The 25,084-nt window shown below is 52.9% G+C and overlaps 2 protein-coding genes across 2 annotated transcripts; both read right to left on the bottom strand.

The window, feature by feature from the left end:
• Positions 1 to 10,688: 10,688 nt before the first annotated feature.
• CUNH7orf61 (chromosome unknown C7orf61 homolog) lies at positions 10,689 to 14,013 on the bottom strand. The gene is made up of 3 exons (XM_042782971.1): positions 13,960 to 14,013; positions 13,290 to 13,700; positions 10,689 to 10,925 (listed from the first exon to the last, which is right to left on the bottom strand). Exons 1-3 carry the CDS (start codon positions 14,011 to 14,013, stop codon positions 10,689 to 10,691), a joined length of 702 nt encoding a protein of 233 aa, XP_042638905.1.
• Positions 14,014 to 15,702: 1,689 nt separating this feature from the next.
• Positions 15,703 to 24,597, bottom strand: TSC22D4 (TSC22 domain family member 4). Its single transcript, XM_007955835.1, has 4 exons — positions 23,836 to 24,597; positions 21,606 to 21,769; positions 16,343 to 16,391; positions 15,703 to 15,912 (listed from the first exon to the last, which is right to left on the bottom strand). The coding sequence occupies exons 1-4, from the start codon at positions 24,595 to 24,597 to the stop codon at positions 15,703 to 15,705; spliced, it is 1,185 nt and encodes a 394-aa protein (XP_007954026.1).
• Positions 24,598 to 25,084: the final 487 nt, after the last annotated feature.

The following is a 25,084-nucleotide window of genomic DNA, read 5'->3' on the forward strand; positions in this document are numbered from 1 at the left end:
ACAAAAAATGCATAGCACTGAATACACACACACACAAACACACATGAATAAGTGCATGTAAAACTGGTATAATCTGAAAAAGGTCTGTGGATTGTATCAATATCAACTTCCTGGTTGTGATATTAAGGAGCTCTGGTGGCACAGTGCCGAAGGCATTTGACTGCTAACCAGAAGGTTGGTGGTTCGATGCCCCCCAGCTACTCCACAGAAGGAAGATGGTGCAATCTACTTCCATAAAGATTTACCACCATGGAAACCCAATGGGAGTCACTATGAGTTGGAATTGACTCCATGGCAGTGAGTTTGGTTTGGTTGGTTGTAATATTATAATACAGGTTTGCAAGATGTTGTCACTGTAGAAAACAAAGAAAGGGTGTACAGTATCTCTTTATTTCTGACTACCGCATGAATCCTAAATTATCTCAAAGTAAAAAAAAAAAAAAGAGAGGACTAACTTCATTAAATATTTCCACCTAATCTCAATACATGCTGTTCTTATCTGCTGTCAGGTCAGGTCCCGACTCAGTGATCTGACGCACAACAGAATGAAATGCCGACTGGGCCTGTACGCTCGTGCCATCTCCATGATTGGTGGTGGATCATGCAACTGTGATTCATAGAGCTTTTGTTTTGTTTTTGTTGTGCTTTGGGTACACATTTACAGAGCAGAATTTGTTTTACATTCCACAGTTCATGTACATTTGGTTTCACTCCCCAATTACCATCTCCAACCCTAACCCACTCTCCTTCTCTCCCTTCCCAGTGACACCCGCCTCCCTGTGCCTTTCTTAGTTATGCACTCCTGTCTGTCCAGCTTTCCCTCCACGTGAATGCCACTCCTCTGATGCCCCATGGCCGATTGCTCCATGGGGTGTGTCTCCATAGAGTAGGTCGGTGCATCGCCCTGGGTTGGGTGTTCTGCATGTACATCTTACTACTGTTGGGCTGAGAGCCAGCCCTTGGGAGTGAGTTTTATCCCAGGCCCAAAGTGTACCCCAGGGCCATAGTCCTGGGGGTCCCACCAGACTCCATCCATCCAGTAATTCTGGTCATTAATTGTGTTTTTGAATTTTGCTCCACATTTTTCCTCCCACTCTATCCAGGATCTCCAGTTTTGATCCCTTCCCGAGTGGTTGGCATTGATAGCTGGGCACCATCTAGTTCTTCTGGTCTCGAGGTCCATCATATTCTAGGGCTGATTGTTTCCAAATGCCCTTGGTTTTCTTCATTCTTCTTCACTTCAGGTGAGAGGAGACCATTAGCTGCATTTTAGATGGCTGCTCGAAAGCTTTTAAGACCCCAATCGCTACTTGCAAAGTTCAACAAGATAGAAAATAACAAATGCTGGCAAGGTAGTGGAGAGATTGGAGCTCTCATACACTGCTGGTGGGACTGTAAAATGGTACAACCATTGTGGAAAATGGTGTGGTGTTTCCTTAAAAAATTGAAAATAAAAATCCAATTTGAACTAGCAATTCCATTAGTAGGAATATATCCTAAAGAGGTGAGAGATAGGACAGGAACAGACATATGCACACCCATGTTCATCACAGCATAGGTTTTTACTGGCTAATTTCCCTGATATATAAAGAGCTTCTAGATATCAGTAAGAAATGACAGTAAAAGCGAACATGAATTTAAAAAAAAAACAACACCTCACTGCCATCAATTTGATTCCGACTCATAGCAACCCCTCCTTAGGTTTCTGAGGTGGTATCACTACGGAAGTAGATTGCCCAACCTTCCTTCTGAGGAGCTGGTGGTGGGTTTGAACCTCCAGCCTTCTGGTTAGCAGTCAAATGCCTTAGGCACTATGCCACCAGAGCTCGTAAAGATGAATATAGTGCATACTATGTACCAGGCCCTATTCTAAGTACCTTCCATGCATTAATTTATGAAATCTTCACAACAGTCCTACATCAGCTATATTTTACAAGTGAGGCAACAGAGGCACAGAGAGGCTCGTAACTTGCCCAAGGCCATAGACCTAATAAGTGGTAGAGCCAGGATTTAAAACCTCTGGCAAGCTGGCTCCAGAATGCAGCCTCTTAAACTCTGTATTAAACCCTGTGAGTCTCTAGGAAAACAGGCAAAGCATATAGTCAAGGAAGAACAACTAGTTCTTAAAATTAGGGGAGAGAGAAAGCAAGAGAAGGGTGGTGTTGGCCCCTCCCACGTTCCAGATCCGCTTTGTTACACCCTCGCCTGTCCCAGATTTGGGCAAGCCAGTTCTGCCACCTCCCTGTAGGGCCAATACACAGACTCCTCTGTCAACACAAAAGACCAAGCCCCGCCTTCAAAAACCTGTCCTGCAGCCACTCACCCAGGAGGCACTGGGGGTGGGGTGGGGTGGGGTGGGGACAGGCCGAGGCCAGACCACAGCTTCACCAAGGAGACAGACATCAGCATGCCCGATTAGGTGTGCAGACAGGTGTGGGGCAGGTGAGCACAGCACCCCAGGCTGGGGCAAGGGGAAGACAGGCAGGGAACAAAGGACCCAGCACAAAGCCACCGGAAATGCCTGCTTCCAGATGTGTGGCCCTCCCAGGCCCTTGGAAAAACTCTAGCCCCATAGGAGCTCCCTTCAACCAGGCCCCCCATCCCTGCCTCCCTGTGGCCCCTAGCCCTGGTAAACCACGGATATATCTTGGAGGGTCAGGTGCAGACAAGAGACTAACTCAGCTCCCTGCGCCCTCAGCAGCGGTCCTAGAGACTAATACCCCATTTGACAACTATTGTAACTTTTTCCCTCAGATGCCGTCTTAGCTATGCTGTTGTAACAGCAATGCCACACATGGGTAGCTTTAACACAAACTTATTTTGTCTTAGTTAAGGAGCTGTTGTGTTGTTAGGTGCTGTCGAATTGGCTGCGACTCGTAGTGACCATATATATGTACAACAGAATGAAACCCTGTCCTGTCCTACACCGTCCTCACAAACCTCCTCACAAACCTCCTCACAAACCTCCTCACAAACCTCACAAACCTCCTCACAAACCTCCTCACAAACCTCCTCACAATCCTTGCTGTGCTTGAGCCCATCGTTAGAACCACTGTGTTAATCCATCTTGTTGAGCGTCTTCCCCTTTATGACATCCTTCTCCAGGGACTGGTCCCTTCTGACAACATGACCAAAGTGGGTGAGATGAAGTCTGGCCATTCTTGCTTCTAAGGAGCGTTCCAGTTGCACTTCTTCCAGGACAGATTTGTTCGTTCTTCTGGCAGTTCATGTGGAGCTAGAGGACCAAATTCGGGCTTTGGGCTCTAAAGGAAGGCTCTCTGTGTCCACTCTAGGGAAAAACCCTTGTCTTAACTTCTTTACCATTCTTTTCAGCTTTCCTTGCAGATCTCCACGAAGTGTCTTTTCCCCGTTTGTGTTCTCTTGCTCTGTGCCTCATCTTCTCCTCTCATATCTCAAAAGTGATTGGTTTAAGACACACTCGACACAGACATTAACATAACAAAGAAAACCCTGTTCCCACATGGGATTATATCCACAGGTATAAGGGTTAGGATTTCCAACACCTATTTTGTTGTTGTTGTTAATGTGCCGTCAAGTCGGACCCAACTCATAGCAACCCCTCCTTGGGTTTCCGAGGCAGTATCACTACGGAAGTAGATTGCCCCACCTTCCTTCCGAGGAGTGGCTGGTGGGTTTGAACCGCCAGCCTTCTGGTTAGCAGTCAAGTGCCTTAGGCACAATGCTACACATATTTTTTTTTTGGGGGGGGGGACACAATTGCATCCATAATGTGTCAACCTACAATCCTGCACTCTTTCCCTCTCATTAATCTCAATCTTGTCAGGCCGAGAAGAAAATGGGAACCAATTGAAATATAAGTACAGATACCCACAAGTGCATCTATGTACACAGAGCTATACACAGCACCCCTCAGCTGTGTGCCTGGGCGTAACTCCAAGGCCAAGGCCTTAATGCCTGTGCACACCTGTGTTGTGCCTTAAACACCACACCACCACATATGAAGGGTCAACACAATCAGAGTCCCCGCCTGAACCCAGCTCACAGTGACTCAAATAATGAACTGGGTGAGACAGAAAGGGAGCCAGGGACACGGATAGGAAGAAGCTCGAGACTCCAGGACTGGAACTCTGTATCTGGGTGGGGGAAGAGGAACTGTTCAAAGATTCACACAGAGAAGATTGTAAGCTGTCTTAGTTAGCTAGGGCTGCTGCAACACCAATGCCGCAAATGCATGACCTTAACAGAAATTTATTTTCTCACAGTTGAGCAGCTGATGTTGTTGCCAGGTGCTGTTGGGTTGGCTCCGACTCATAGTTCCCTGCGTACAACGGAATGAAAAAGTGTCCTGCCCCTCATCACCTTCACAATCCTGGCTTTGCTTGAGCCCATTGTTGCCACTGTGTCCAACTATCTTGTTGAGGGTCTTTCCCTTCTTCTCTGACCCTCAAGCAGCTCAACTCGCTTGGCACTGTTAGGAACAAGGGTTGAGGGACGTTGAAGGGACTGTATGTCCCCAAACCCTGGAGTAGGCGGTGGACAAATAGAACACAGGACCCAAATTGTGGGCCCTGAAAGCTGGCAGAGAGCAGAGTGACCAGATGGTTCAACCCTATATTCTATTTGAGGAACTGTAAGCTCAGTGGAAGAAAGTAACCATCTCAAATCCACGCAGCAAAGTGGTGGGAATATTGAGACGAGGACCAGGTCTCTCAACTCTCTGCCAAGTGCTCTTCCTACTACTTGCTCCCCATGGTCATTCTTTTTCACTCTCAGAGTGGAATTCCCCCCACAAGACTGCTGGTTGGATGGAGGATTTGCCTTGCAGTTCATTTGGCACCTTCTATGGGCCATAGGCCGACTCCACGGCACATAACAACAACAACAACAACATGGGCCATAGGGCTAGTAATCATGAGCCCTAACCCATAATAACCACGAACGTAACAACAGCAGCTAACATTTCATTTGCCCTGAGGTTGGGCCAGCATCACCTCCTCTGTTCCCCATGACAACCCAATGATACAGGTACCACTACTACCCCTTGTTTGCAGGTGAGAAAACAGTAATAGATTACACATCCAGGAAACATTAGGTCAAACGATTCCCATGCTCTGAACTACTGCATTTCACTGCTGCCTCTAAAGAATACTGATAAACAAATGAATGTGATAATTTCAGATAATTAAGTACTATAAAGGAGCTCTGGTAGCATAGTGCCTAAGGCATCTGACTGCCAACCTGAAGGCTGGCGGTTCAAACCCACCAGCCACTCCTCGGAAGGAAGGTTGGGCAGTCTACTTCCATAGAGATAGCACCTCAGAAACCCAAGGAAGGGTCGCTATGAGTGGGATCCGATTCGACGGCAGTGAGGGTTTTTTTTTTTTTTTTTTTTGAGTTGAAATACTATAAAGTTTTCTAGTAATTTATCAGACAGTGTTTCACTCTATTCATAAGGTTTTCATTGACCAATTCATTGAGAAGTGGATGGCCCCTTCCTTCTTCTGAGTCTGTCTTAGTCTGGAAGCTCTGCTGAAACCTGTCCACCATGGTAAGCCTGCTAGTATTTGAAATACCGGTGGCATAGCCCCCAGCCTCACAGCAACACACAAGCCACCACAGTACGACAAACTGACAGATGAGTGGTGGTAAAGTCGAGCATCAGTGAAGAAGGGGAAGTCCTCAATGAGATGGATTGACACAAAGGCTGCAACGAAGGGCTCAAGTATAGCAAGGACTGTGAGCCTGGCACACGACCGGGCAGCGTTTGTTCTGTTGTCCAGGGTCACTGTGAGTCAGCTGACTCGACCACACCTAACAACAACAACAAGACTATAAAAAAAATAAAGCAGGGTGAGAAATAGAGGACAGCATGTATGGTAGTTCAGTTTGTGTATCAACTTGGCTGGACTTGGTTGAGTGGCTGGGCAGCTGGATGTAATACTCCCCATGATAAGATTGGTAATCAACTCCATGGTGGAATCTACTGGGAGCAGCTGAGTAGCTGTCTTTGGGCATGTGGTTTGCTTCCTGTATATAAGAAACAGCTTTGTAAATGGTCTCTACCCTATGGCACGCTTGGACCCTGCATGTAGCCGTGAAGTTGTTCAGTAGCCTGCCATGCTGTGCCGACCTTGGGACTTACAATAGACTTAAATTAATGGCCTGCAATGTGGTTTGGTAACATCGGGACTGTGCCTTTTTACTTGTCACCCTTGGGGCTTCCAGCCTCAGCAGCCAGCAGCTGTCTGAGTGAAGAAACGTCTCTAGCTCCAGTGGGCCAGGAGCAGGAAGCAGAGCTGAAGCCCAAAGCTGAGGGGCTTTCACCCAGCCCCCAGAGCCTGGCACTTTGAACTTGGACTTAAAGCCTCCAAATTGTAAGAATGAACTCCTGCTTGTTAAGGCCTCCCATTTGTGGTATATTCTTGTCAGAGCGGCACTAGGGAACAGAACAGCACACATATGGGTTTCTCTTGATCTTTAGCCATGAAGAAGTAGTGACATTTGAGCAGAATCCAGGCTGGCAAGGAGCATTTTAGACAAAGGGAACAAACTGGATCTTTTTCCCAAGACAATGGGAAGCTACTGGAGGGTGTTATGGATTGAACTAGGTCCCCAAAAAATATGTGTTGCAAATCCTAAACTCTATGCCTGTGGTTATAATCCCATGTGGCAATGATATTTGTCTTTGTTGTGTTAATAAGGCAGGATTAGTGTAGAGCTTGTTTTAAGTCAATCTTTTGAGATATAAAAGAGATTAAACAAGCAATTGAGAGACATAGAGGGGGGAACGAGAGCTGGCAAGCCCCATGAAGTTCACCCAGGGGCAGACACAAAAGAAATGAGGACCTTCCTCCAGACCCAACAGAAAGACAGCCGGCACTCTGAATTCTGACGTCTAGCCCCCTAAACTGTGAGAAACTAAATTTGTTCATTAAAGCCACCCCCTTGTGGTATTTCTTTTATAACAATACTAGATAATTGAGATTACTAGCACTTAGATCACTACGGCAGAGGGTTTAAGCAGGAGAGTGATGTTTTGCTGTGTGGTCAGTGGATCGTAGGGGTCCCAGGGAAGAAGCAAGAGAAAAGAGAACAATTTTCAGGAATCTGATAATTACTGGAGGAGGAGGAGGTGGGGTGGGACTAGGGAGAAGCGAGGGGCTCTGGGACCAGCACTCTCAGCTTGCACCCCACACTCCCAGGGCCCCCTCTCTAATAGGGTGGGTGGTCTTTAAGAATAAAGAAGGACCCTTCTCAGCTAGGTCTACCCATAGCCCTACCACTTTCGCCTTATGAAGTCAGGCAGCCTTGAGAGAAGAGGAGTGCCTGGGGTCTGATGGGGAGGGAAGAGGATGGCATCCCAAACCCAAACCCAACCCAACCCAACTCATACTGACTCCCATTGGGTTTCCAAGGCGGTAAATCTTAATGGAAGTAGATTGCCTCATCTTCCTTCTGCAAAGGAACTGGTAGGTTGGAACTGCCAACTTTCTGGTTAGTAGTCAAATGCCTTAGGCACTGCGCCACCAGAGCTCCTTACAACGTCCAAAGTATGATTTTTTTTTTTTTTTCCCCCAACACTGTCATCAAGAGGTAGGTTTATTCTTTTTTTTTTTGGCCAGGGGTCACTCAGTCCTCTCCCCGGATGCTTCCTACCAGCAGAGAGCTGGGGTGGGTATTCATTCCCCGCTCCCTGAATCTCCACCACGGGAGATCCCGCATGCTTCTTCCTCCCGACTGGGAAGTTCCTCCTCAGGTCTCACCACAATCCTCCAGGGCTCTGGGCTGAATTACTTAGAATGTGGGCGAAAGAAGGCTGCTGCGTGTGTCAGAACACAGACCTCCAAGAAAGGAAATTCTACTGGCCTTCCTTCTTCCTCTACCCCACTGTCTCCTCTCCCAGAAGGTTCCCTGCCCACTCCAGGCCAAGCCCAGACAGGACTCCAGGCAGGCCTGGGGAAGAAGCGAGGGGATGGTATGTGCCAGCGGCTCCCTTGGCTGAACTCACCTTCTCCCTTCTCCCCCCTTCCCACTCTCAAGAAGCCAAAGAAAAGGAGAGCAATATTCTGCAAGCCCACAGTCTTAAGCCAGGATTGGCTCCCGGGCCTGTAGCTACTTGCAAGCCTGTTTACCAGGGGCCCCAACCTTCACACTACCAGGTCCTCATCTCACTGAAACCTTAGGCCCCCAGAGGGAGAGGAACGGTCTCTAAGGACTTGGAGGGGCTGACCCTGGACCTCTGATGAGGCACCATTCAAAATTCCTGGGACCCATTACACCTCACGGCTTCCTGGGACACATACTGCTCCAACATTGTTCAGTCCCAGGATAGTTTCTGGCACATAATGGGGACATGATGAATAATCAGCAATTGAAATCTCCAGAAAGAGTCACTGTACATCAGTCTGTTCTATTGCCTCCCCTGAAAACAGGCTTTGACTTTAGGCTAAACCCAGAACTGATTCCCAATGAAGCCACTCCATTCCTCGATGGAACGCCTCCTAGGTAACATGCCTTGTGTGAACTAGAACATGATCTCTGTCCCTCAGTGTTTTCCTCTGAAACATGAAAGCACTACTGCATCATAAAACTCTTGAGAATGACACAGAATAAGACATAAACACAGTCACGTCGTTGTGTGCCTTCAAGTGGACTCCAACTAATAGCAACCCTGTAGGACAGAGTAGAACTTCCCCATAGGGTTTCCAAGGCTGGAATCTTTATGGAAGCAGACTGCCTCATCTTTCTTCCACCGACCTGTTGGTGGAGTCAAGATTCAGACCTCCAAGCTTTCCTATGGCAGCTGTGCGCTTAACCAGTGTGCCACCAAGGCTCCTTTAAAAAATAAAAAAAAAAACTATGGCGGGTGGTATTAGTGTGGTTATAAGTATTCAGGAGCTCTGGTAGCATAGCACCTAAGGGATTTGACTGCTAACCAGAAGGCTGGTGGTTCAAACCCACCAGCCACTCCTTGGAAGGAAGACTGGGCCCAAGGAGGGGTCGCCATGAGTCGGGGAAACTCGACAGCACATAACCACCACCACCAAGAATTGAGGGGCAGACAGGTAATAAACTGGCATTTCTGCCTAACTCCCTTGAGCACCCCGCTGCCTACTGCTCACAATTTTGTGCCCTGTCCACTACCCCGCCTCCTCTGCTACCCTGCCTCCAGCCCCTTAGGCTCGGGTCCTTGCTGCAACCCTTTCTCCTTGCCTACCCCCACCACCTCTAAGCCCTGTGAACTGTCGAATCCCCCAATTCTGCTGTCAGTGAAATTCTCGTAAATATTAATACTTTTTCTTGGGGAGCCACCTCTGCACCCTCCGTGGCCCAGCAGGAGCACAGGGTAAACCGCAGAGAACACAAGCGGCGCCACAGTCCTGTTTTGCCCACTTCCCAACCCCCTCCGAATCGCCACGGGTTCTCTTCCCGCAGTTTGTCTAGCGGCGCTCGAGGCCCGGTACCCGCCTACCGGTGGGTGGGGGCAGCCGAATCCCCGCCCCCCAGCCTGTAGACCGTCTCCGTGCGCAGCGCAGCGTCGCCGCTGGGAGCCCTGGGAGGTGTAGTTTTAGAACTCTCTCGGAAGGGACGTGGCCCGGCAGAATCTGAGTTCCTTCATAACATACACCTCTCCAGGCAGGCGACCCTGAAATGTATTTTTAGTCTCTTTTATCCTTGACAAGACCAAGCCCTAGAGCACGGGAGACACAAAGCAATGGGCTGGCTATTGGGGGCTGGCAGTTTCCATGATCTGATTAGCTGCAGGGCCTTAGGTAAGTCACATAAACTTTCTTAGGCCCCAGTGACCCTACCTTTCTTGCAAGATTGACCGGAGAGCTGCTGGCTCAGGACCTAATAAACTAAACCAAACCCACTGCCATCTAGTAGATTGTGACTCATAGTGACCCTAAAGGGCAGAGTAGAACTGCCCCATAGGGTTTCCAAGGCTATAAATCTTTAGGAAGCAGGACAGCTGGTGGGTTCGAACTGCTGACCTTTGGGTTAGTGGCTGAGTGCTTTAAGCACTGTGTCAAAAGAGCTTGTTGGGACCTACTACAGGTCCTCCTATAAGGATGCTGGTGGTACTAGCCAAAAGGTTGGTGGCTGGAGTCCACAACAGAGGCACCCCAAAGAAAGGCCTGGCTGTCTACTACCAGCCAGCAAAAAACCAGCCATTAAAAACCCTGTGGAACACAGTTCAATCCTGACACACATGGACTGCCATGAGTCCTAATCTACTCCAGGCAACTGGTTTGTTTTGTGTGTGTACCGCTACAGTTACTGGCCTGCCATTGTTGCCAAAGGAAATTCAGGCCCCTGGAAATGTCGGGGAACCCAGAGCTGGGACCTGTTTATCCCTCCCCTTCCACAGGCCCACAGGCTACTCCCACAAAATTGGGTCCCCACCTGAGGTGCCCCTCCCCGTCCCATTCCCGGACCCACCCGACCTCCCCTCATTACCACTGGCCAACCACAAACATACTCTAGATCTACTCAGAAATAGCTGATATTTATTTCCCAATGTTTTGATAATTCTTTACAAATTGAATAAAGTAATGAAGGGGAGTGTGTGGGACCCCGGACCTGGCTTGATCAGAGGAGACATCAAAACTTCTCACCCACATTTCTTGGCCCGCTGCACTGACCCCTCCTATCAACCTCACCTGAGAGGGAGGTGAGGGCTTTCTGAGGAGCTGGGATGGCCCCTAGAGGGGACTTTGGGCATCCTGTTTCGGGGCCTGAATGGGGTCAGGTTTGGGGCCTGCGTGGTTCCAAGTGTGGCGCCGTCGCCTGTGCCGCTCCTGCCTGTGGGCCAGCTCCCTCAGTTGTTTCCGAATGACCCACAGCACCAGGTACACCTCCCGCAGCAGCTCAGCTTCTGGCGACTCCAAAGGGGACCCGGTCCTCATTTGGGAGGAAACTGAGGTAGAACTCACAGATGACTATAAAGAAGACAGAAGATGAGAGTGTACATGTAAGTAGCTTAGTCTGGGAAGAAACCACTGGGTGGAATGACCTACAGGTAAACAGCAAAGGGCCTGTCTGATTCCACCTCCTCCATCACACTCAGTTCAGGCACTGTCTCCTCCAGGAAGCCTTCCAGACTGCATTAGGAGGCCTCAACACTCATATTTTTCCTGTCATGCCACATCTCATACACTGTTTGTTCCATGAACTCGTCTGCTTTCTGCACTAGACTGCAAACTCCTGGAAAACAGGGACCATGTCTCACTCACCTTTGAGTTCCTGCTCAGGACTTCATGGAGAGTAAGTTCCAGTGAAGGAGAAAATGACACCATGAGCTCTCTCCGGACTCCAGGCCTGTTTATCTCCACAGAGATGCCCCCCCAGCACCTCAAGTCATCTCATCCCAATGCCCTAAGGTCGCTCTCTTCCTCATCCTTCAATCTCCACCCCAGGGAACGGCTCCAGCCTACCCTGGTTTGTCTCTCTCTCCTTCTCCCATCACCCCATCTAATCAATCACCAGGCCCATCAATCCCACCTCTTAAATACCGCTCAGACCCATAACCTGTTCTGCCTGATGTCGCTCCTCCGGTCTTGGTCACCCTTATGTCCTAACCTGGACAGCAACAGCCTCCAATGGATCTCACTGCCTCTCCTCATGTTCCCTTCTGGTCTCCTCCATACAGCAGCCAGGTTAAGCTTTTTTGTTTGTTTTAATTTAATGCATTAATATTAAATAAATTGATTAGGTAGTGACCTTGACATTTAAATGAAACTTTTTATTCCGATACCATTGCAGAGTCATATGCATCTTAAGAAATAATGCAGAGATTCTGTATAAATTTTACCCAGCTTTCCCCAATGGCAAAATCTTGCAAAACCATATAGTACAATATTGTTGTTGTTGTTGTTGTTATGTACCGTCGAGTCAGACCTGACTCATAGCAATCCCTCCTTGGGTTTCCGAGGCAGTATCACTACGGAAGTAGATTGCCCAACCTTCCTTCTGAGGAGCGGCTGGTGAGTTTGAACCGCCAGCCTTCTGGTTAGCAGTCAAATGCCTTAGGCACTATGCTACCAGAGCTCCTATAGTACAATATTAGGACATGGAAATGGACACAACCCACTGATCTTATTCCGATTTCCCAGTTTTACTTGCACTTATTTGTGCCTGTTTAATTCTATGCAATTGTATTCCGTGTGCAGGTTCATGTATCCAACCACAAGGGTCAAGATATGGAGTCAAGTCACAGGAGCCTGTTGTCCCTTTTATAATCATACCCGGCCACCCAGCCCTCGTTCGCCATTTCTATAATTTTGACATTTCAAGAATGTTCTATAAATAGAATCATATAGTGTGTAATCTTTTGGGATTGGCTGTTTTCATTCAGGGTAATCCCCTTGAGATTCACCCAAGTTGCTGTATGTATCAGCAGTTCCTTTTTATTGGCAGTTTGCATGGACCACAGTTTAACCATTCACCCACTCATCATCTTGAGGGACATGTGGGTTGGTTTTGGTGATTACGAATAAAGCTGCTAAGAACATTTGTGTACAGATTTTTGTGTAAAGATAAATTTTCATTTCTCTGAGATGAAGGCCCCAGAGTAAAGTGGCTGAGTTGTATAGCAGTTGCATGTGGAGTTTTATAAGATACTAGCAAGCTGTTGTCACAGTGTTTCAAGGCAAAGGCACCATTTTACATCCCCATCAGCAAGGCAGGAGTACAGGTGAGCTTTCAAAATCAAAATCTGGTCCTTCCCTCCTCTGCTCAGATGTTTTCCAGGGCTCCCACTGCTCATAGGGTCAACTCCGTAACTTGGCCTACCCACCCTGCTTTGTATAAGCGCCCTTGGTTCCAGGACTGCTTCCACTCCCACCCATACGCCTTGGGCCAGCCCCTGCACACACACGTGTGCACATGCATACACGTATCTGCTTTTCTCTTTTCATGAACAGCGCCTCCCTCCCCACTCCACCCACGCCTCTTGCCAGGCTAACTCTTTCTGGTCTCAGCTCCACTCTCTCTTCTGTTAAGGAAACTTCCCCTGACTTTCCAGGTCTGGATGAAACACTCTCCCTCGGGGCTCCCACAGCCCCCTGGACCTCCCATGTCACATTCTATGACACCGAACCAACAATGTCTGTTATCTTGTCTGTAGCCCCCTAAGACTAGGTAACTCTCATTCATTGTCGTATCCTTGGTGCCTGTCTCAGTGGTTGGCTCTTGGCAGAGACCCAGGAACTAACTGTTGAACAAGTGAATGGAGGGAGGACTGAGTGTTGGGGACTGTTGGGAACAAGGGGGACGGTGTTGGGAACAAGGGGGACGGTGCTGACCTTCCAGGAGCACATTCTCCAGCCGCTCTGCAGAGCCGAGACCATGAGTGTGGAGACAGACCGGACGGCCGTCTGAGGCAGCCGCAGCAAGGATCGGCCCCTATGGCCCAGCTCCGGCCCACCTGTTGTGTTGGCCAGCACACAGGTCTCAGATACCTTGAGGGGCTCATCCATCTTGAGGATCTCATCCATCTTGAGGAACTCATTCACCTCAGTAGACTCAATAACCTTGGGGAACTCATCTATTTTGGGAGGCTCAGCCTCTTTAGTTGGCTGGACTTCTTTGGGGGTCTCAGTCATCTTTAAAGGCTCAGCCGTTTTGGGGGGCTTCTCCATCATTTTCAACACATTCTTCTTGGAGTCAGGGTGTTCCAGGATGGATGCCTTAGCTTTGTTTCTCCAGGACAAAATCTAAGAACCAAGATATGAAGAGCAGAGACACCAGTCAACAGAAAGGAAGACACAGAGAGACTTGGGATGAGGGAGTGAGTTTCATGGCCTCCTCCCCCTCAATACCCTGCCTGACTGTCCCTATCCCCCTCCCTGTTTTGTTTGGTCATAGGAGGAGGGCGGGGGAGGCCAGGTGGGGGACTCCAGCCATGACCCAGGGGTCAGTGACCAGCACCTCATCCCAGCATGTCATGAGGACAAGGGAGTCTCTGAAACTCACCCAGCAAGACACCTTCCGCCAAACCCATCGGAAGAACCTCACGACCATGGCCATCTCTGCTGATGTGATGACTCAAAGTGGGGGCAGCGCCAGCAGGTGGTACAAGCTGTCACCCAAGGGGTCTCGTAGGAACTGAGGAACTTCAAGTATAGCAGTGAAGAAAGGCATGGGGGATCCAGGAGAGAGCTTCCCCCAGTGACCCATCCTAGGCCTTTCCTCACTCCTCGGAACAGCGAGCGGAGTCCAAGTGGATGAGAACCCAGAGGGAGGGAGGGTTCTAGACCATTGTGAGAGCTCACCGGGCCTCGACCTCAACCCCCAAGGGCCCTTCAGGACCCAGGAAGCCAATCCTTTATGCCCTTCACCCTTCCTTCCCAGATTACTGAGTGTCTGTTATGTGGTAGACATTTCCCCATATCATGTCATGTAATTCCCACAACAGCCCTTCATGATAGATATCGTCAGCGTCATTGTATCATTGTCCGAATCCGAGATTCCGAAAAACCAAAGAACCTGGCCCAGGTCCTAAATCTAGCGAGGTATGGACAGGAAATCCATACAGGTCCTTCGCCAGGAGTCCAGCTTTGCCTCGGTTCCCTCCAGTCTTGGGGGTGAGGGCCCTTCTGCCCCTTCCTTCTAAGGCTTTCCTCCCCTTCTCCACTAGATGGCGCCCTTCGCCCTACCTGCTTCTACTGCCACCTAGGCAGGGAGGTCCTGGGACTGGAGCCCACAGGGAGGGGCCTGCTCACCACAGGGCCTGTCCTCAGCCAACTGAGGGTGGAAGCCACGGCGGCCAGCCAGGCCTGGCGAGGGCACGGTGTGCCCGGGGAGCCTGGCTCACACCCAGCCCCAAGACAAGGGGCCCATTCAGGGTCCCTCGCCCCGCCCCCAAGCAGCCACCCGGATCCAGCCCGCAGAGGGGACACACTGGGAAACTGGGGGGTGGATCCTGCATAATCACCAAAGGCTTCATTGTTTCCCCCTCCGCCCCAGCACGTGGGCACCCCACACACTCTCTCTCTCTCTCTCTCTCTCACACACACACACACACTTCTCTGCCTCTCCTCTTATGTCTCTTCCCAGGACCCAAGCTGTTCCTACATCTCCCTGTCCCTACATCTACATCTCCAGTGGCCACGTTAAAGTTCCCCAATCAGGACAGGCTCTCCGGGGGAGCTCACGCCTAGGCCTTTCCTCCTGCAAGGGGAAACTACTGGCCCAGAACCCCAGCCTTGACACAGCAAAGAGATGCCGGCCCCAAAATTCAAGTTTCTTCAGTTTTTTAATTATAATTATTACGTTAATAACAACCTGAATCCCAGAACTTCCAGATATTTTCTGTTCTCTCTCCCCTGGGCCAACGAGACAGGGCACTGCTTGGGAACAAGTGGGGAGTGGGTGTCTGCCAGGGAGCCTCCAACTCCCCCGAGCCATCTCCTGCTGGGGGTCCCAGAACACTGACACCAAGGGAGGGGCAAAGGGGAAGCAGGGATCCCTCATCAAGGAGGGAGCCATCTAATACCCCATGTGTGTGACCTTCCCTCTTCCATCAAGGCCTGTGGACACTTGGCCCAGACCCTGGGAACTATGGGAAGATGAAGGCAGGGCTGGGGGACAGGCCGATACTGAGCCTTGAACTCCCATCCTCAGGGATCAGGAGGCATTAAAGCTGCATAGGAAGAGGGGGCTGGCCTGGCGACGGTGGCAGCCCCCGAAGGCACATTGTGAGGGAAAGGAGGCTGCTCAGATGGAGGGCCCGTTGGGCGCAGGGGGCCCGAGCCGCGGGAGCCCTGAGGCCGGCAGCTGAGCCAGCTGCTCGGGGCCGGCCAGGGCGCGCAGCAGTCCGTTCTCCTGCTCCAGCGCGGCGTTCCGCTCGGCCAGCTCCCGGATCTGCTCCTTCAGCACCTCCACCTCCTCCCGGACCGCAAACATGAGGTGGGACTTCACCAAGTCCTGGGGACCCAGGGACACGTAGAGCGTGGGCCCCAGGCCACCCCAACCTCATCCCCTGCCCCGTGCCTTGAGGGCCTGGGTGGGAGAGACTTCCTGCTCCCAAAAGATGAGGGGACCCTGGGGAAGAAGCAAAGCAGGAGAAGGGCAGGGGGCAAGGACTCAGGGACAGAGGTAGAGTCAGGGCTCCAGGGCAGAGATGGGCAGCCTGGGGCTAAGTCATGATCAAGGGAAGTCAGGGGTTCAGGTGGAGAAAGCAGAGGCCAAAGGATCTAACAGCATACAGCTGGCAGTCGGTGGAGGAGCTGGGAGTTAGAAACGCTCTAGTAATAAGGAGAACAGGGGCAGGGCAGAGGGGTCGCTAAAGAGGGCAGCTGCCTGAACGTCCACACACAGAGCCTGGACCTCCTGAGACCAAGACGCCTTCTCTTACCATGGCTTGTTCGATCTTGTTGTCAATGCCAACCAGGCTTCCGGAACCACTGGAGAGACACAAGGAGGTGAGAGAGGAGGAGGAGCAAGGGGCACCAAGCCAGGCCAGGCCACCCTCAGCCCCCCTGCCCACCCAGATGCTCCCTGGAGCAGACTGTGGCCTCAGACAAGTCCCTTTCTGCTGCGTCCTCTTGCCCACGCCCCGCCCGTACCTGTGACAGTGAAGAATCAGGGAGAGGAGCGTTTTATCCATCCCCTGGCAGAGTGAGGGCCGCTGCCCAGGCGCCCCGAGGCCCCAGTGGGGTGGCGTTCGAGATGCCCCCCGGATGGGGGATGCTCCTCGAGGGGAGCAAGGGGAGGAGACACAGCCCCTTTTTCGGGGTGGTCCCGGGGCCATCCCCACCACTCGGGTCTCATAAGAGGATACCAGGGACTTAACAGAAACCCCCGGCTGGGCCATCCCTGAGGTGCAAGGGTCTTTGGGCCACCCAAAGAGAGATGGCTCGGTCCGAAGGAGTGCCTGGGGGGCTCAGAGCCCCCCGGGCAGAGCGGGGCCTGATGGGTGCCAGACAGGCAGAGAGGAGACAGTGTGTTAGGGGTGCCGCTCTAAAAGATATACACCGCCCCCCCACCAGGGCCAGGCCTGGCTGCTATTGGTTCCTCAGGGACACGGGGACCCCCTCCCATCGGCCCCACAGTGGGCGGGAATTCCCAGACGAACAGTGCCAGTGTCCCCTTCTCACCCTGGCGCCAGTCCCAGAGTGGAGGGGAGGGGGCCAGCTGAGGGAAGTCAGCTGGTGGCCCGGCTGGCCTCCAGCTCCAGGAGGGGCTGTGGGACAAGAGGCTGGTGTGTGTGGGGGGGGTTTCGGATGTGAGAGTAAGGAAAAGCCTGGCCCCAGCAGACCCCACCCCCAGCCCCAGCCAACCCCACTTCTGACTCCAGCCTGCCCCCTCTGGACTGACTCCGGCCTCCTACAGCCCTTCTCAGCTGGGGTGTGGGGAAGGGAGTGGAGGAGATGGTGGGCGTGGGAGGTTTCTGATTTAGTTATGGTCTTCCTTGAACTCTGAACGCTATGCCATTTAACACAAAGCCTGTATCATGAATGACCCTAGGATGCCCCACCTCTCATGGAGGGGGGTGAGGAGGAATGGGAAAGGTTACCATGACAACAAAAATAGAAACTAGAGCCCTACAAGCCAATTATAGCTTTTGGCACCCAGCTCTGGGGTCTTGGAGGGAGAAGAGCTTGAGGAATGATAGGCCGGAGGTGGGGCACTGATAATAGAAGCAAGGGCTTTGGTAGAAGACATCTGGGTGCTAGATGATAAAGAGGGCAGGTTGTGGCTGCAGTTTGCCAAACGGCCACCAGAGGTCGACTCAAGCCTGACTCAATGGCCTCCAGGCTGCTGCAGGTCTCCCGGTCCTAGAACCTGGCTCTCCCTCAAGCCAGCCTCTCCCTGGCCCCAAGGCCTCCACAGACCTTTGTGTCCTGCCGCATCCTCCAAGACTCCCTTTCACCACCACTGTCGTCATCCCATGGCTTATGCTTCTCTCTCACCCCAGCTTCTGCCTCTATCCCCACTGTACTACAGAATCCTGTCCTCTAGCCCCCAAGCCTCACCCTTCTTGGAATGGGGGCCCCCAACACGCTGCATACCCTGCCCCTGTGCTCCCTTGTCAAGCCCTCCCTCCAGGCTGACAGCTCCAACCTGCTTCCCAGTAAGGGAATCAGCACTCAATTCAAGGTGACCCTTGGATGAGGCCCTGCAGCCAGAAGGGAGCACGAGGGAGCTGGGAATTTTCCATTTCCCGCCCAAGTTCTGGGTGCAGAAGGCGCTGACAGGTGGGGGCCAGGAGCAACCAAGGGGATGGCCAGGCCTGAGAGAGAAGGAAGGGGCAGGTGGGGAAAGACGGCTTGGCAACTCCTGGCAGGGAGGGAGAAGACAAGTTTAAGGAGCAGAGGGCCAGCCGGCCAGCAGGAGAGTCACAACAGTTTTCAAGCTATTTCAATACTAGGAGGCATGACACTGGCCCCTAATACACACAGACACAGAGAGCCCAGAAGGGTGCTTTCAAAGGACTACGAACACCGGCTTTGCTTTAGCTGACACTTGGGTGGAACACCAAGTTGTTCGTCCCTGCCAGTAATAAAGGAACAATAATAATGCAACAATAAACATTTGTTGGATGACTGATGACAATCTCCTGTTTGTCTAGGACTAAGAGTTTTGAAAACACTTTTCCACTATCACGCTCTAACATTACCACTTCAAAGGCCCAGGACTCTTAACAGAGAAAGAAAACCCCTGCTGTCAGTCTGACTGTAGGCACTGTTGGAAACCCCAGGCAGGGTCAGGAGCTCAGAGCCAGGTAAAAGGGATTGGCCCTCAAAAGGCCCCAAGGCAACTTTTTGCGAAGTAGAATGAAATGCCCATTCAAGACACTTATTGCCATCCTCCAGAAAACTGTCATGACCCTGACTACAAACGTGAGTGGCGCCCCCTGGAATTGTGTAATGCCTGACCTGCACAACTAACAACCCAGCTCTGCAGGACTTCTGGGCCCTAGGGTGAGGACAGCTCTGGAAGGTGGCCTTCCTCCCTGAAGGTCAAATAAAACAGTTTCAAAATGAGGATCAGATGAAGCAGCAGGACCTCTGGGAGAGGTGGCGAGGTTCTGATCCTGGGGACAGGGGCCAGCCCTACTCCCTGGCTGTGTTCTAAGGAGCCCCCGGGGGCAGGGCCCGAGGCCAACAAAGTGGCATCCACACACTCCCTCCCGGATCTTTGGTGCCTTTGGGGCGGGAGCAGGCAGGGAGGAGGGCTGGCTCTCTGCCCCATTGGAAGAGCTGTCCCAGCCTCTGTCCTGGTGAGAAAGGGCATCCTGGAGCCCGTGGCCTCTCCCTGGGTTGCCTCCCCTTCTCTTGAGCAACAGCCAGCCATCTCAGGAGGAGAGTGAACAGATGTGGCTTTGGGTTAGACCCAGGCTCCTATTCCAGTCCTGCCACTTACTAGCTGGGTGACCTTGGTCACATTTCTAAAATCCTCCTTCTCTGAGTCTTAGTTTCTTCATCTGCAAAGTGGGTATCGCAGGAAAGGATTCCGTAAGAGAGCACCTGACCCAAAGGGTGAATACCGCACCCCAGCTGCCATCCTGGTGACGCTAACCCGCTACCTGTCAGCATAGAACTGTCCTCCATAAGGCTTTTCAGTGGCTGATTTTTCAGAAGGAAATTGCCAACACTTTTTTTCCCAAGGAGCCTCTGTGGTGAACTCAAACTGCCAACCTTTAGGTTGGCAGCCAAGCATACTAAGAGTATGAGCCACTCAGGTGTTCCAAAGGATAAATAAATGTACCTTCCCCTCACACACACCAAGTCCCAGTTATCCGTTCCCTATAATGCCTGGATCCTGCACAGTGGCTACCAACTCACTCACTCATCCACCCTTCCATCCACCCACCCACCTACCAAGCCACTCACTTATTCAGACTTTACCAAGTGCCTGCCATCTGCTAGGGGCCACCAAGGTCCTTGGACCCAGGAGCAAGTGAGCAGTGTCAGTTCATCAGGCACCCTGTGTTCTGCAAGCCCCAGTTACAGGTTCTAGGATTGGTCAGGTATCCCCAACTCCCCATCTGGGGTCCAGGCACTTCACACTCCAGCCCACTTTCCTCTCAAAAGGGAGCTTCCACGCCACTAGACCTTGTTCTCCTGCCAGCTCCAGGCCCCCAGGGGGACGAGGTGGGGTCTACACGCCCCATTCCTTGGGAGGGGGGATACGTGGCCCAACCCAAACCCGCTGGCCCAGCAGGGTGGGGCCAGAGCAGGGGAGCCCTGAAGCTGAGAGTGGGGTGAAGTGAAGTGGCGGCTGGGAGCCGGACCGGTCAGACTGGGGTGTGTGGAGGGGGTGGGAGCAGAAGGAAGGAGGGGATAAGCCAAGAGAATTGAGCTGATGAAGCTTCTGGAGGCAGAAGACAGAGAAAGCAGGAGGCTGGGCTATGAAATCAGCAGGCATGGGGGAGGAACAGCAGTCCTCTTGCCAGGGAACCTCCCAAGTAGGAGGGGGAAAGGGTGGGAAGGGCTGAGAATAGCAGTACTGGGGGCAGGTGACTCTCCAGGCCCTGGCAGACCTTACACCTCACACATTTCCCGAGAGCTAGAGTCCAGAAGCTGCCTGGCCCTGTTTGGCTTTGTCCGTTCTCCACAAAGCCCCCTACCAGGCCCCTGGCCCTCCATCCTTCTGTCTCCTGGCCACCCCATTCTCTATCCTCTCTTGTCCCTGCCCCCTCCAATGCCTGTGGCCCTTTTCTTTTGTGAGACTCAGTCTCTGATTCGAGAGGTGGGGCCACATTAGGGGAAGGCAGAAAGGAGGGACTCCCATCTGGAACAGGTCCCTCCAGCACCCACTCACTTGCTAAGTTCCACCCCTTAGTGCCTTCCAAACAGGAAGTCCCTCCCCTTGAGGGCCGCAAACCGGAAGTCCCACTCCTCACTCCAGAATGAAAAGTGGTGACTCCCCAAGTCCTTCTCCCTGGTTCTCGTCAGTCCACAGTCACAAAAGAGCAGCCTGGCTACCTGACTCACGATTTGATTCCTCCCTTTTCAGCTCGCTGACGTTCCTGTTAAAACCTTGAAACAGGAAAGTCTGCCAGCCAGACAGGGCATTCTTCCCAAAAGTGCAACCCAGCCTGCTCTCCTCCGCCTTCCCTGCTCCAATTCAGCCATCCTCTCCACAGCTCCCCCATGGTGCTCCTAGTTCTGCCTGCTGGCCACATCCACCCAGGAAACAGAAGCTAGAAATCCTAGGGTCCCAAAGCAGTCCATGCAGATGGTAAGGAGTTACCTCTAAAAGCAAGGGGCCCATTCCCCTCATTGAAAATTGGAAGGGGGAGAGGGGGTGGGAACGGGGAGGTCCTTATTAGTCTCAGACTCTTCATTTGCCCATAAGTTCTCAGGGTTGGCCAGGTGATCTCTAAATCTGCGACAGCTCTGGAATGTGACAACAATGACTCCCTTCAAACTCTAAAAAAGTCTATGATTTGACAGCCCTAAGCCAGAGAGTCCCACCCAGCTCTCTCCACAGAGAGGGAGTGGGTCCCAGATCAACAAACCCAGTGGTTATGCCCAGGCCAGGCTTCTCTGTTTAAGAAGTCCCCTCCAAGCTCAAGGTAGGGGAAGAACACCTACCAGGCAGCTCATGCAGCTACCCCAGGCGCTGGGTGGGGAGCCTAACCTCACGGCCCACCACGTGAAGCCACCTACCTATCATCATCACTGTCCAAGTGGCCACTGATGGCCAGCATGGAACGGGCCAGGCTGAGGCTCTGGGCTGTCGCTGCTCCAAAGGGGTCCGGGGACTTGTGAACCAGACCGGTGTCAGAGAAGTACAGGGCTGGGGAGCTGGGGTGGGAGTCGAACGGGGGTACCTGGAGGCAGAGAGATAGGCACCGTCATGTTGAGAAAGGAACCAGCCACCTGACAACTGGCCTCCTAGTCTTCCTCCCTCCCTTTCACCCAAGGACCCCAAGAGTCCTGCCTCTGAGCCAGTACCCCAAATCAGAGGCTAGTCAGAGTCTTTTAACACCTGACATCTCAGTGAGGTTCAAATGTCACTCCTCAGAGACATTTCCTCCATCATCCACTAGTCCACTGAGCTGTTTTATGTTTTGAGAGCTCTTAACATTATCTAAAATGAAAGTTATTTTTTGTTTCCCTGCTGGAAGGTAAGCGTCAGAGGGGCAGGGCTTCAAGTTGGTTTAGCAGCTATTTGTAGAATGAATGAATCCTCAAAAGCTGGTCCTCCTCCCCACCGTTCCAACCTCTCCCCTCAAACTTCTCAGGACCCAGGTGAACCTCTGCGGTTCCCTGCCCTGGTGTATGTGTGAGGGGGGAGGCAGTTTCAGAGATGGGAGAGGCGGGGCCTGGGCGTGGACCCACACAGCCCAACAGGCACAGGGGGGCGGCTGCGAAAGGGCGGGGGTGACAGGAACAAGACGCCTCTGTGAGGCCCTGGGAGGCCCCAGCTTCTCGGAAAAGCCAAGAACAGTGAGTCCAGGGTGGTTAGGAGGACGGAGCAGAGGAAGGGGGCCCAGGTGCTACCCTTGACCCTCCGGCCCTGCTCCCCACTTCCCACCTCTGCGAGTGGCAACTGACTGGGCAGAGCAATTGAGGGCCACAGAAAGGAGACCAGGCTTTTGAGCAGAGAAACAATCACAGGGTCGCAGCAGCAGGAAGGGATCAGGAGGTGGAAGTGGGGAGTATTTCAGAAAGGGGGACAGGGTCTGAGGGCCCAAGGGAAGCCCAAGCATGGCTTAGAGAGAGAGGCTGGAGACAGAAAGGGGTTGCTTTGAAAGTAACAATTCTGGGGTCAGTAAAGGGAAGCCTATCAACTCTCCTGGGGTAGAAGCTGGATGCAAGACGCCAAAAGAAGTAAGGGGGCAACGTGAGAGATGTGCGCTTGAGGCCAGGAGTGGGGGGGGGGGCGATCCTGACCCGTCCTGACAGGGCCCAGACATCCAGTCTTAGGTTATTTTTATACTGTGGTTTGTGTCCAAGGCCAAGAAGGGGGAAAAATTCTCATCTTCACACTTGCAGCCCAAGGTGTTATTTTCTTCTTTCACAGAAACATCCAACCCCCATATCCCAAGCTGCCCACACCACCCCCAGGGACCCAGGCATCCCGGCCTCCCCCCCACACACACACACACACACTTGTTCCTCTTTTGGAGACAGGAAGCAGAAATAGCATTTGATTTAACTCTTTCTCTCTGGCTTCCCACCTTTCCCCAAGGAGGCTGACAGGCCAAGGTGGCCACCCCCTGGAGAGAGACCTAAGGACTGGAGGTGGAGAAGGCAAGCCAACAGACCTTCTATTCCTGAAATGTGGACCCCAACCCAATTCTGCAGGAAGAAAAGCTCGACTTGGGTCAAAGCTGAAAATGGGGCTGAGATGGGGTGGGGGTGGGGGCGTCAGTGGGAAAATAGAAGCACCCGCATTTCAGGATGGCGCTGGCATGGAAAGGAGGGGCTTACAGTGGAATGCCTACTTTGGCCCCTTCCCCCCAAAACCCTGGCAGCTCCTCCCTCAAAGCCCCAGCTATCCAGCACTGCTGCGGCCTCCACCCTCAGTTCCTGGAGTCAAAGTGAGACCAAGAGAGAGAGTGACGGCTAATGTCAGGGCCACAGAGATGACAAGGCTGGGACTGGATAGTAGAGATGACAGACAACAGCAACAATGAAAGATCAAAGAGACAGAAAGAAGATGTAGGGATAGGGAGAGAGGGAACCCTGGACAGACCAACCACACCAGCATGGTAGGAACCGGAGCAGACGTCCATGTGAGCTGGCAGGAAAAGGAAGGAAGGGCTACTGAGCAGACAGAAGACAGTGGTGGGGAGGGGAGGCGCAGGGCATCGTGGATGCAGGAAGCCAAGACTGAGATGGTTGAGCACCGCCCCCCTGGTGTCTCTCTCACCTTGGGACCCGCTCTTACCTGCCCTGTCTCCTCAGGAGCCATGAACTCCACCCTCAGCTGCAGGGCTCCATCCTTCCTCCGGGCAGGTGGAGGAGTGCCTACGGCTGAGCTCCTGGGCTCCATTTCCACCCTCAGGGAGGGCAGGGGCGTGGAGGTCCAGGATGTGCCCTCGTTATCCCAGGTTCCGGGCTCTGGGGGGCGCTGCTGGGGTGGGGAGGCGGACGAGGGGGGCGTCTCCACCTTGGCCTTTCCGGGTACCACCATCTGGCCCAGTCCCCCGGTGAAGGAGCGGGCCTGAGGTCCTGGTGAGCTGGGGGGCGGGCGGAGCCAGGAGGTGGGGCCCGGAGACAGGCCTGGCTGTGGAGTGGGGGCGCCCAGGCCCAAGCTGGCCAGCTCCAACCTTGAATCCAACGACCTGCCCCCGGTGCCTCCCGAGGCCCCACGAATTCCCTCCAGGAGCCGGCCGAAGCTAGGGGGCTCCAGGTCTCTCTCGTAGACATCCACACACGTCCACCGACCTCGGCGATAGGGCTCTCCCAGGCCGTGGGGCAGCTTCACCACCCGGAAACGGGAGGCTGGGGCCCCAGGAGGCGGGGAGCCGTTCCGGGGGGTGCCCTTGCCCCCTGGCTCAGGGTTGGGCTCCCCGTTGGGCAGGCGGGGTGGGGGCCTGGAGGGGGCTGGTGGGACAGGGGGTTCTGCCTCCCCTGGGCTCCCTGGGCCCTCATAGTCCGTGGTGACGCTGGTGATCTGGAAACTACTCTTCTTCTTGCCCCCACTCATAGTCCCTGGCGCTCAGGACTGGGCCGAGGTGGGCGGGGGGCAGCTGGAACTCCTCTCAGAGGCTCAGGCGCCCCGGGAACAGGGAGGCCACATAGCGGGGGCATCAGGGCCCCTGGGGACGTCAGGGTCCGACATGGCAGGAGGGCCTTGGGGAACTGGGGGTGCCTGGTTGGAGAAGGGAGAACGGGGTAGGGAAGGGGGAGGGGAGGGAGGGGCAGGTTTTTCCTGCTGCAGCCGCTATCGAACTCCAAAGCTGAGTTTGCAAACTGGAAAAAGAGAGAGAGAGAGATAGAGTGAGTGTGTGTGTGAGCAAGACAGAGAGGGAAAGCAGTGGGCAGGCCGACTCTAGGGCTTCCTCTCTGGGGAGCCTGGTGAGGGAGGAAGGGGAAACCACCAGAGACACCCAGAGACAAAGAGACAGACAGAGACGGAGCGCAGGGGACGGCAATTCCAGCCAGTGCCCTCACAGCAGGCAGATGTGCCTAAA

Source organism: Orycteropus afer, unplaced genomic scaffold (genome assembly GCF_000298275.1).
Source record: "Orycteropus afer afer isolate SDZICR_OR568_19922 unplaced genomic scaffold, OryAfe1.0 scaffold00542, whole genome shotgun sequence".
Lineage (NCBI taxonomy): Eukaryota > Metazoa > Chordata > Mammalia > Tubulidentata > Orycteropodidae > Orycteropus > Orycteropus afer.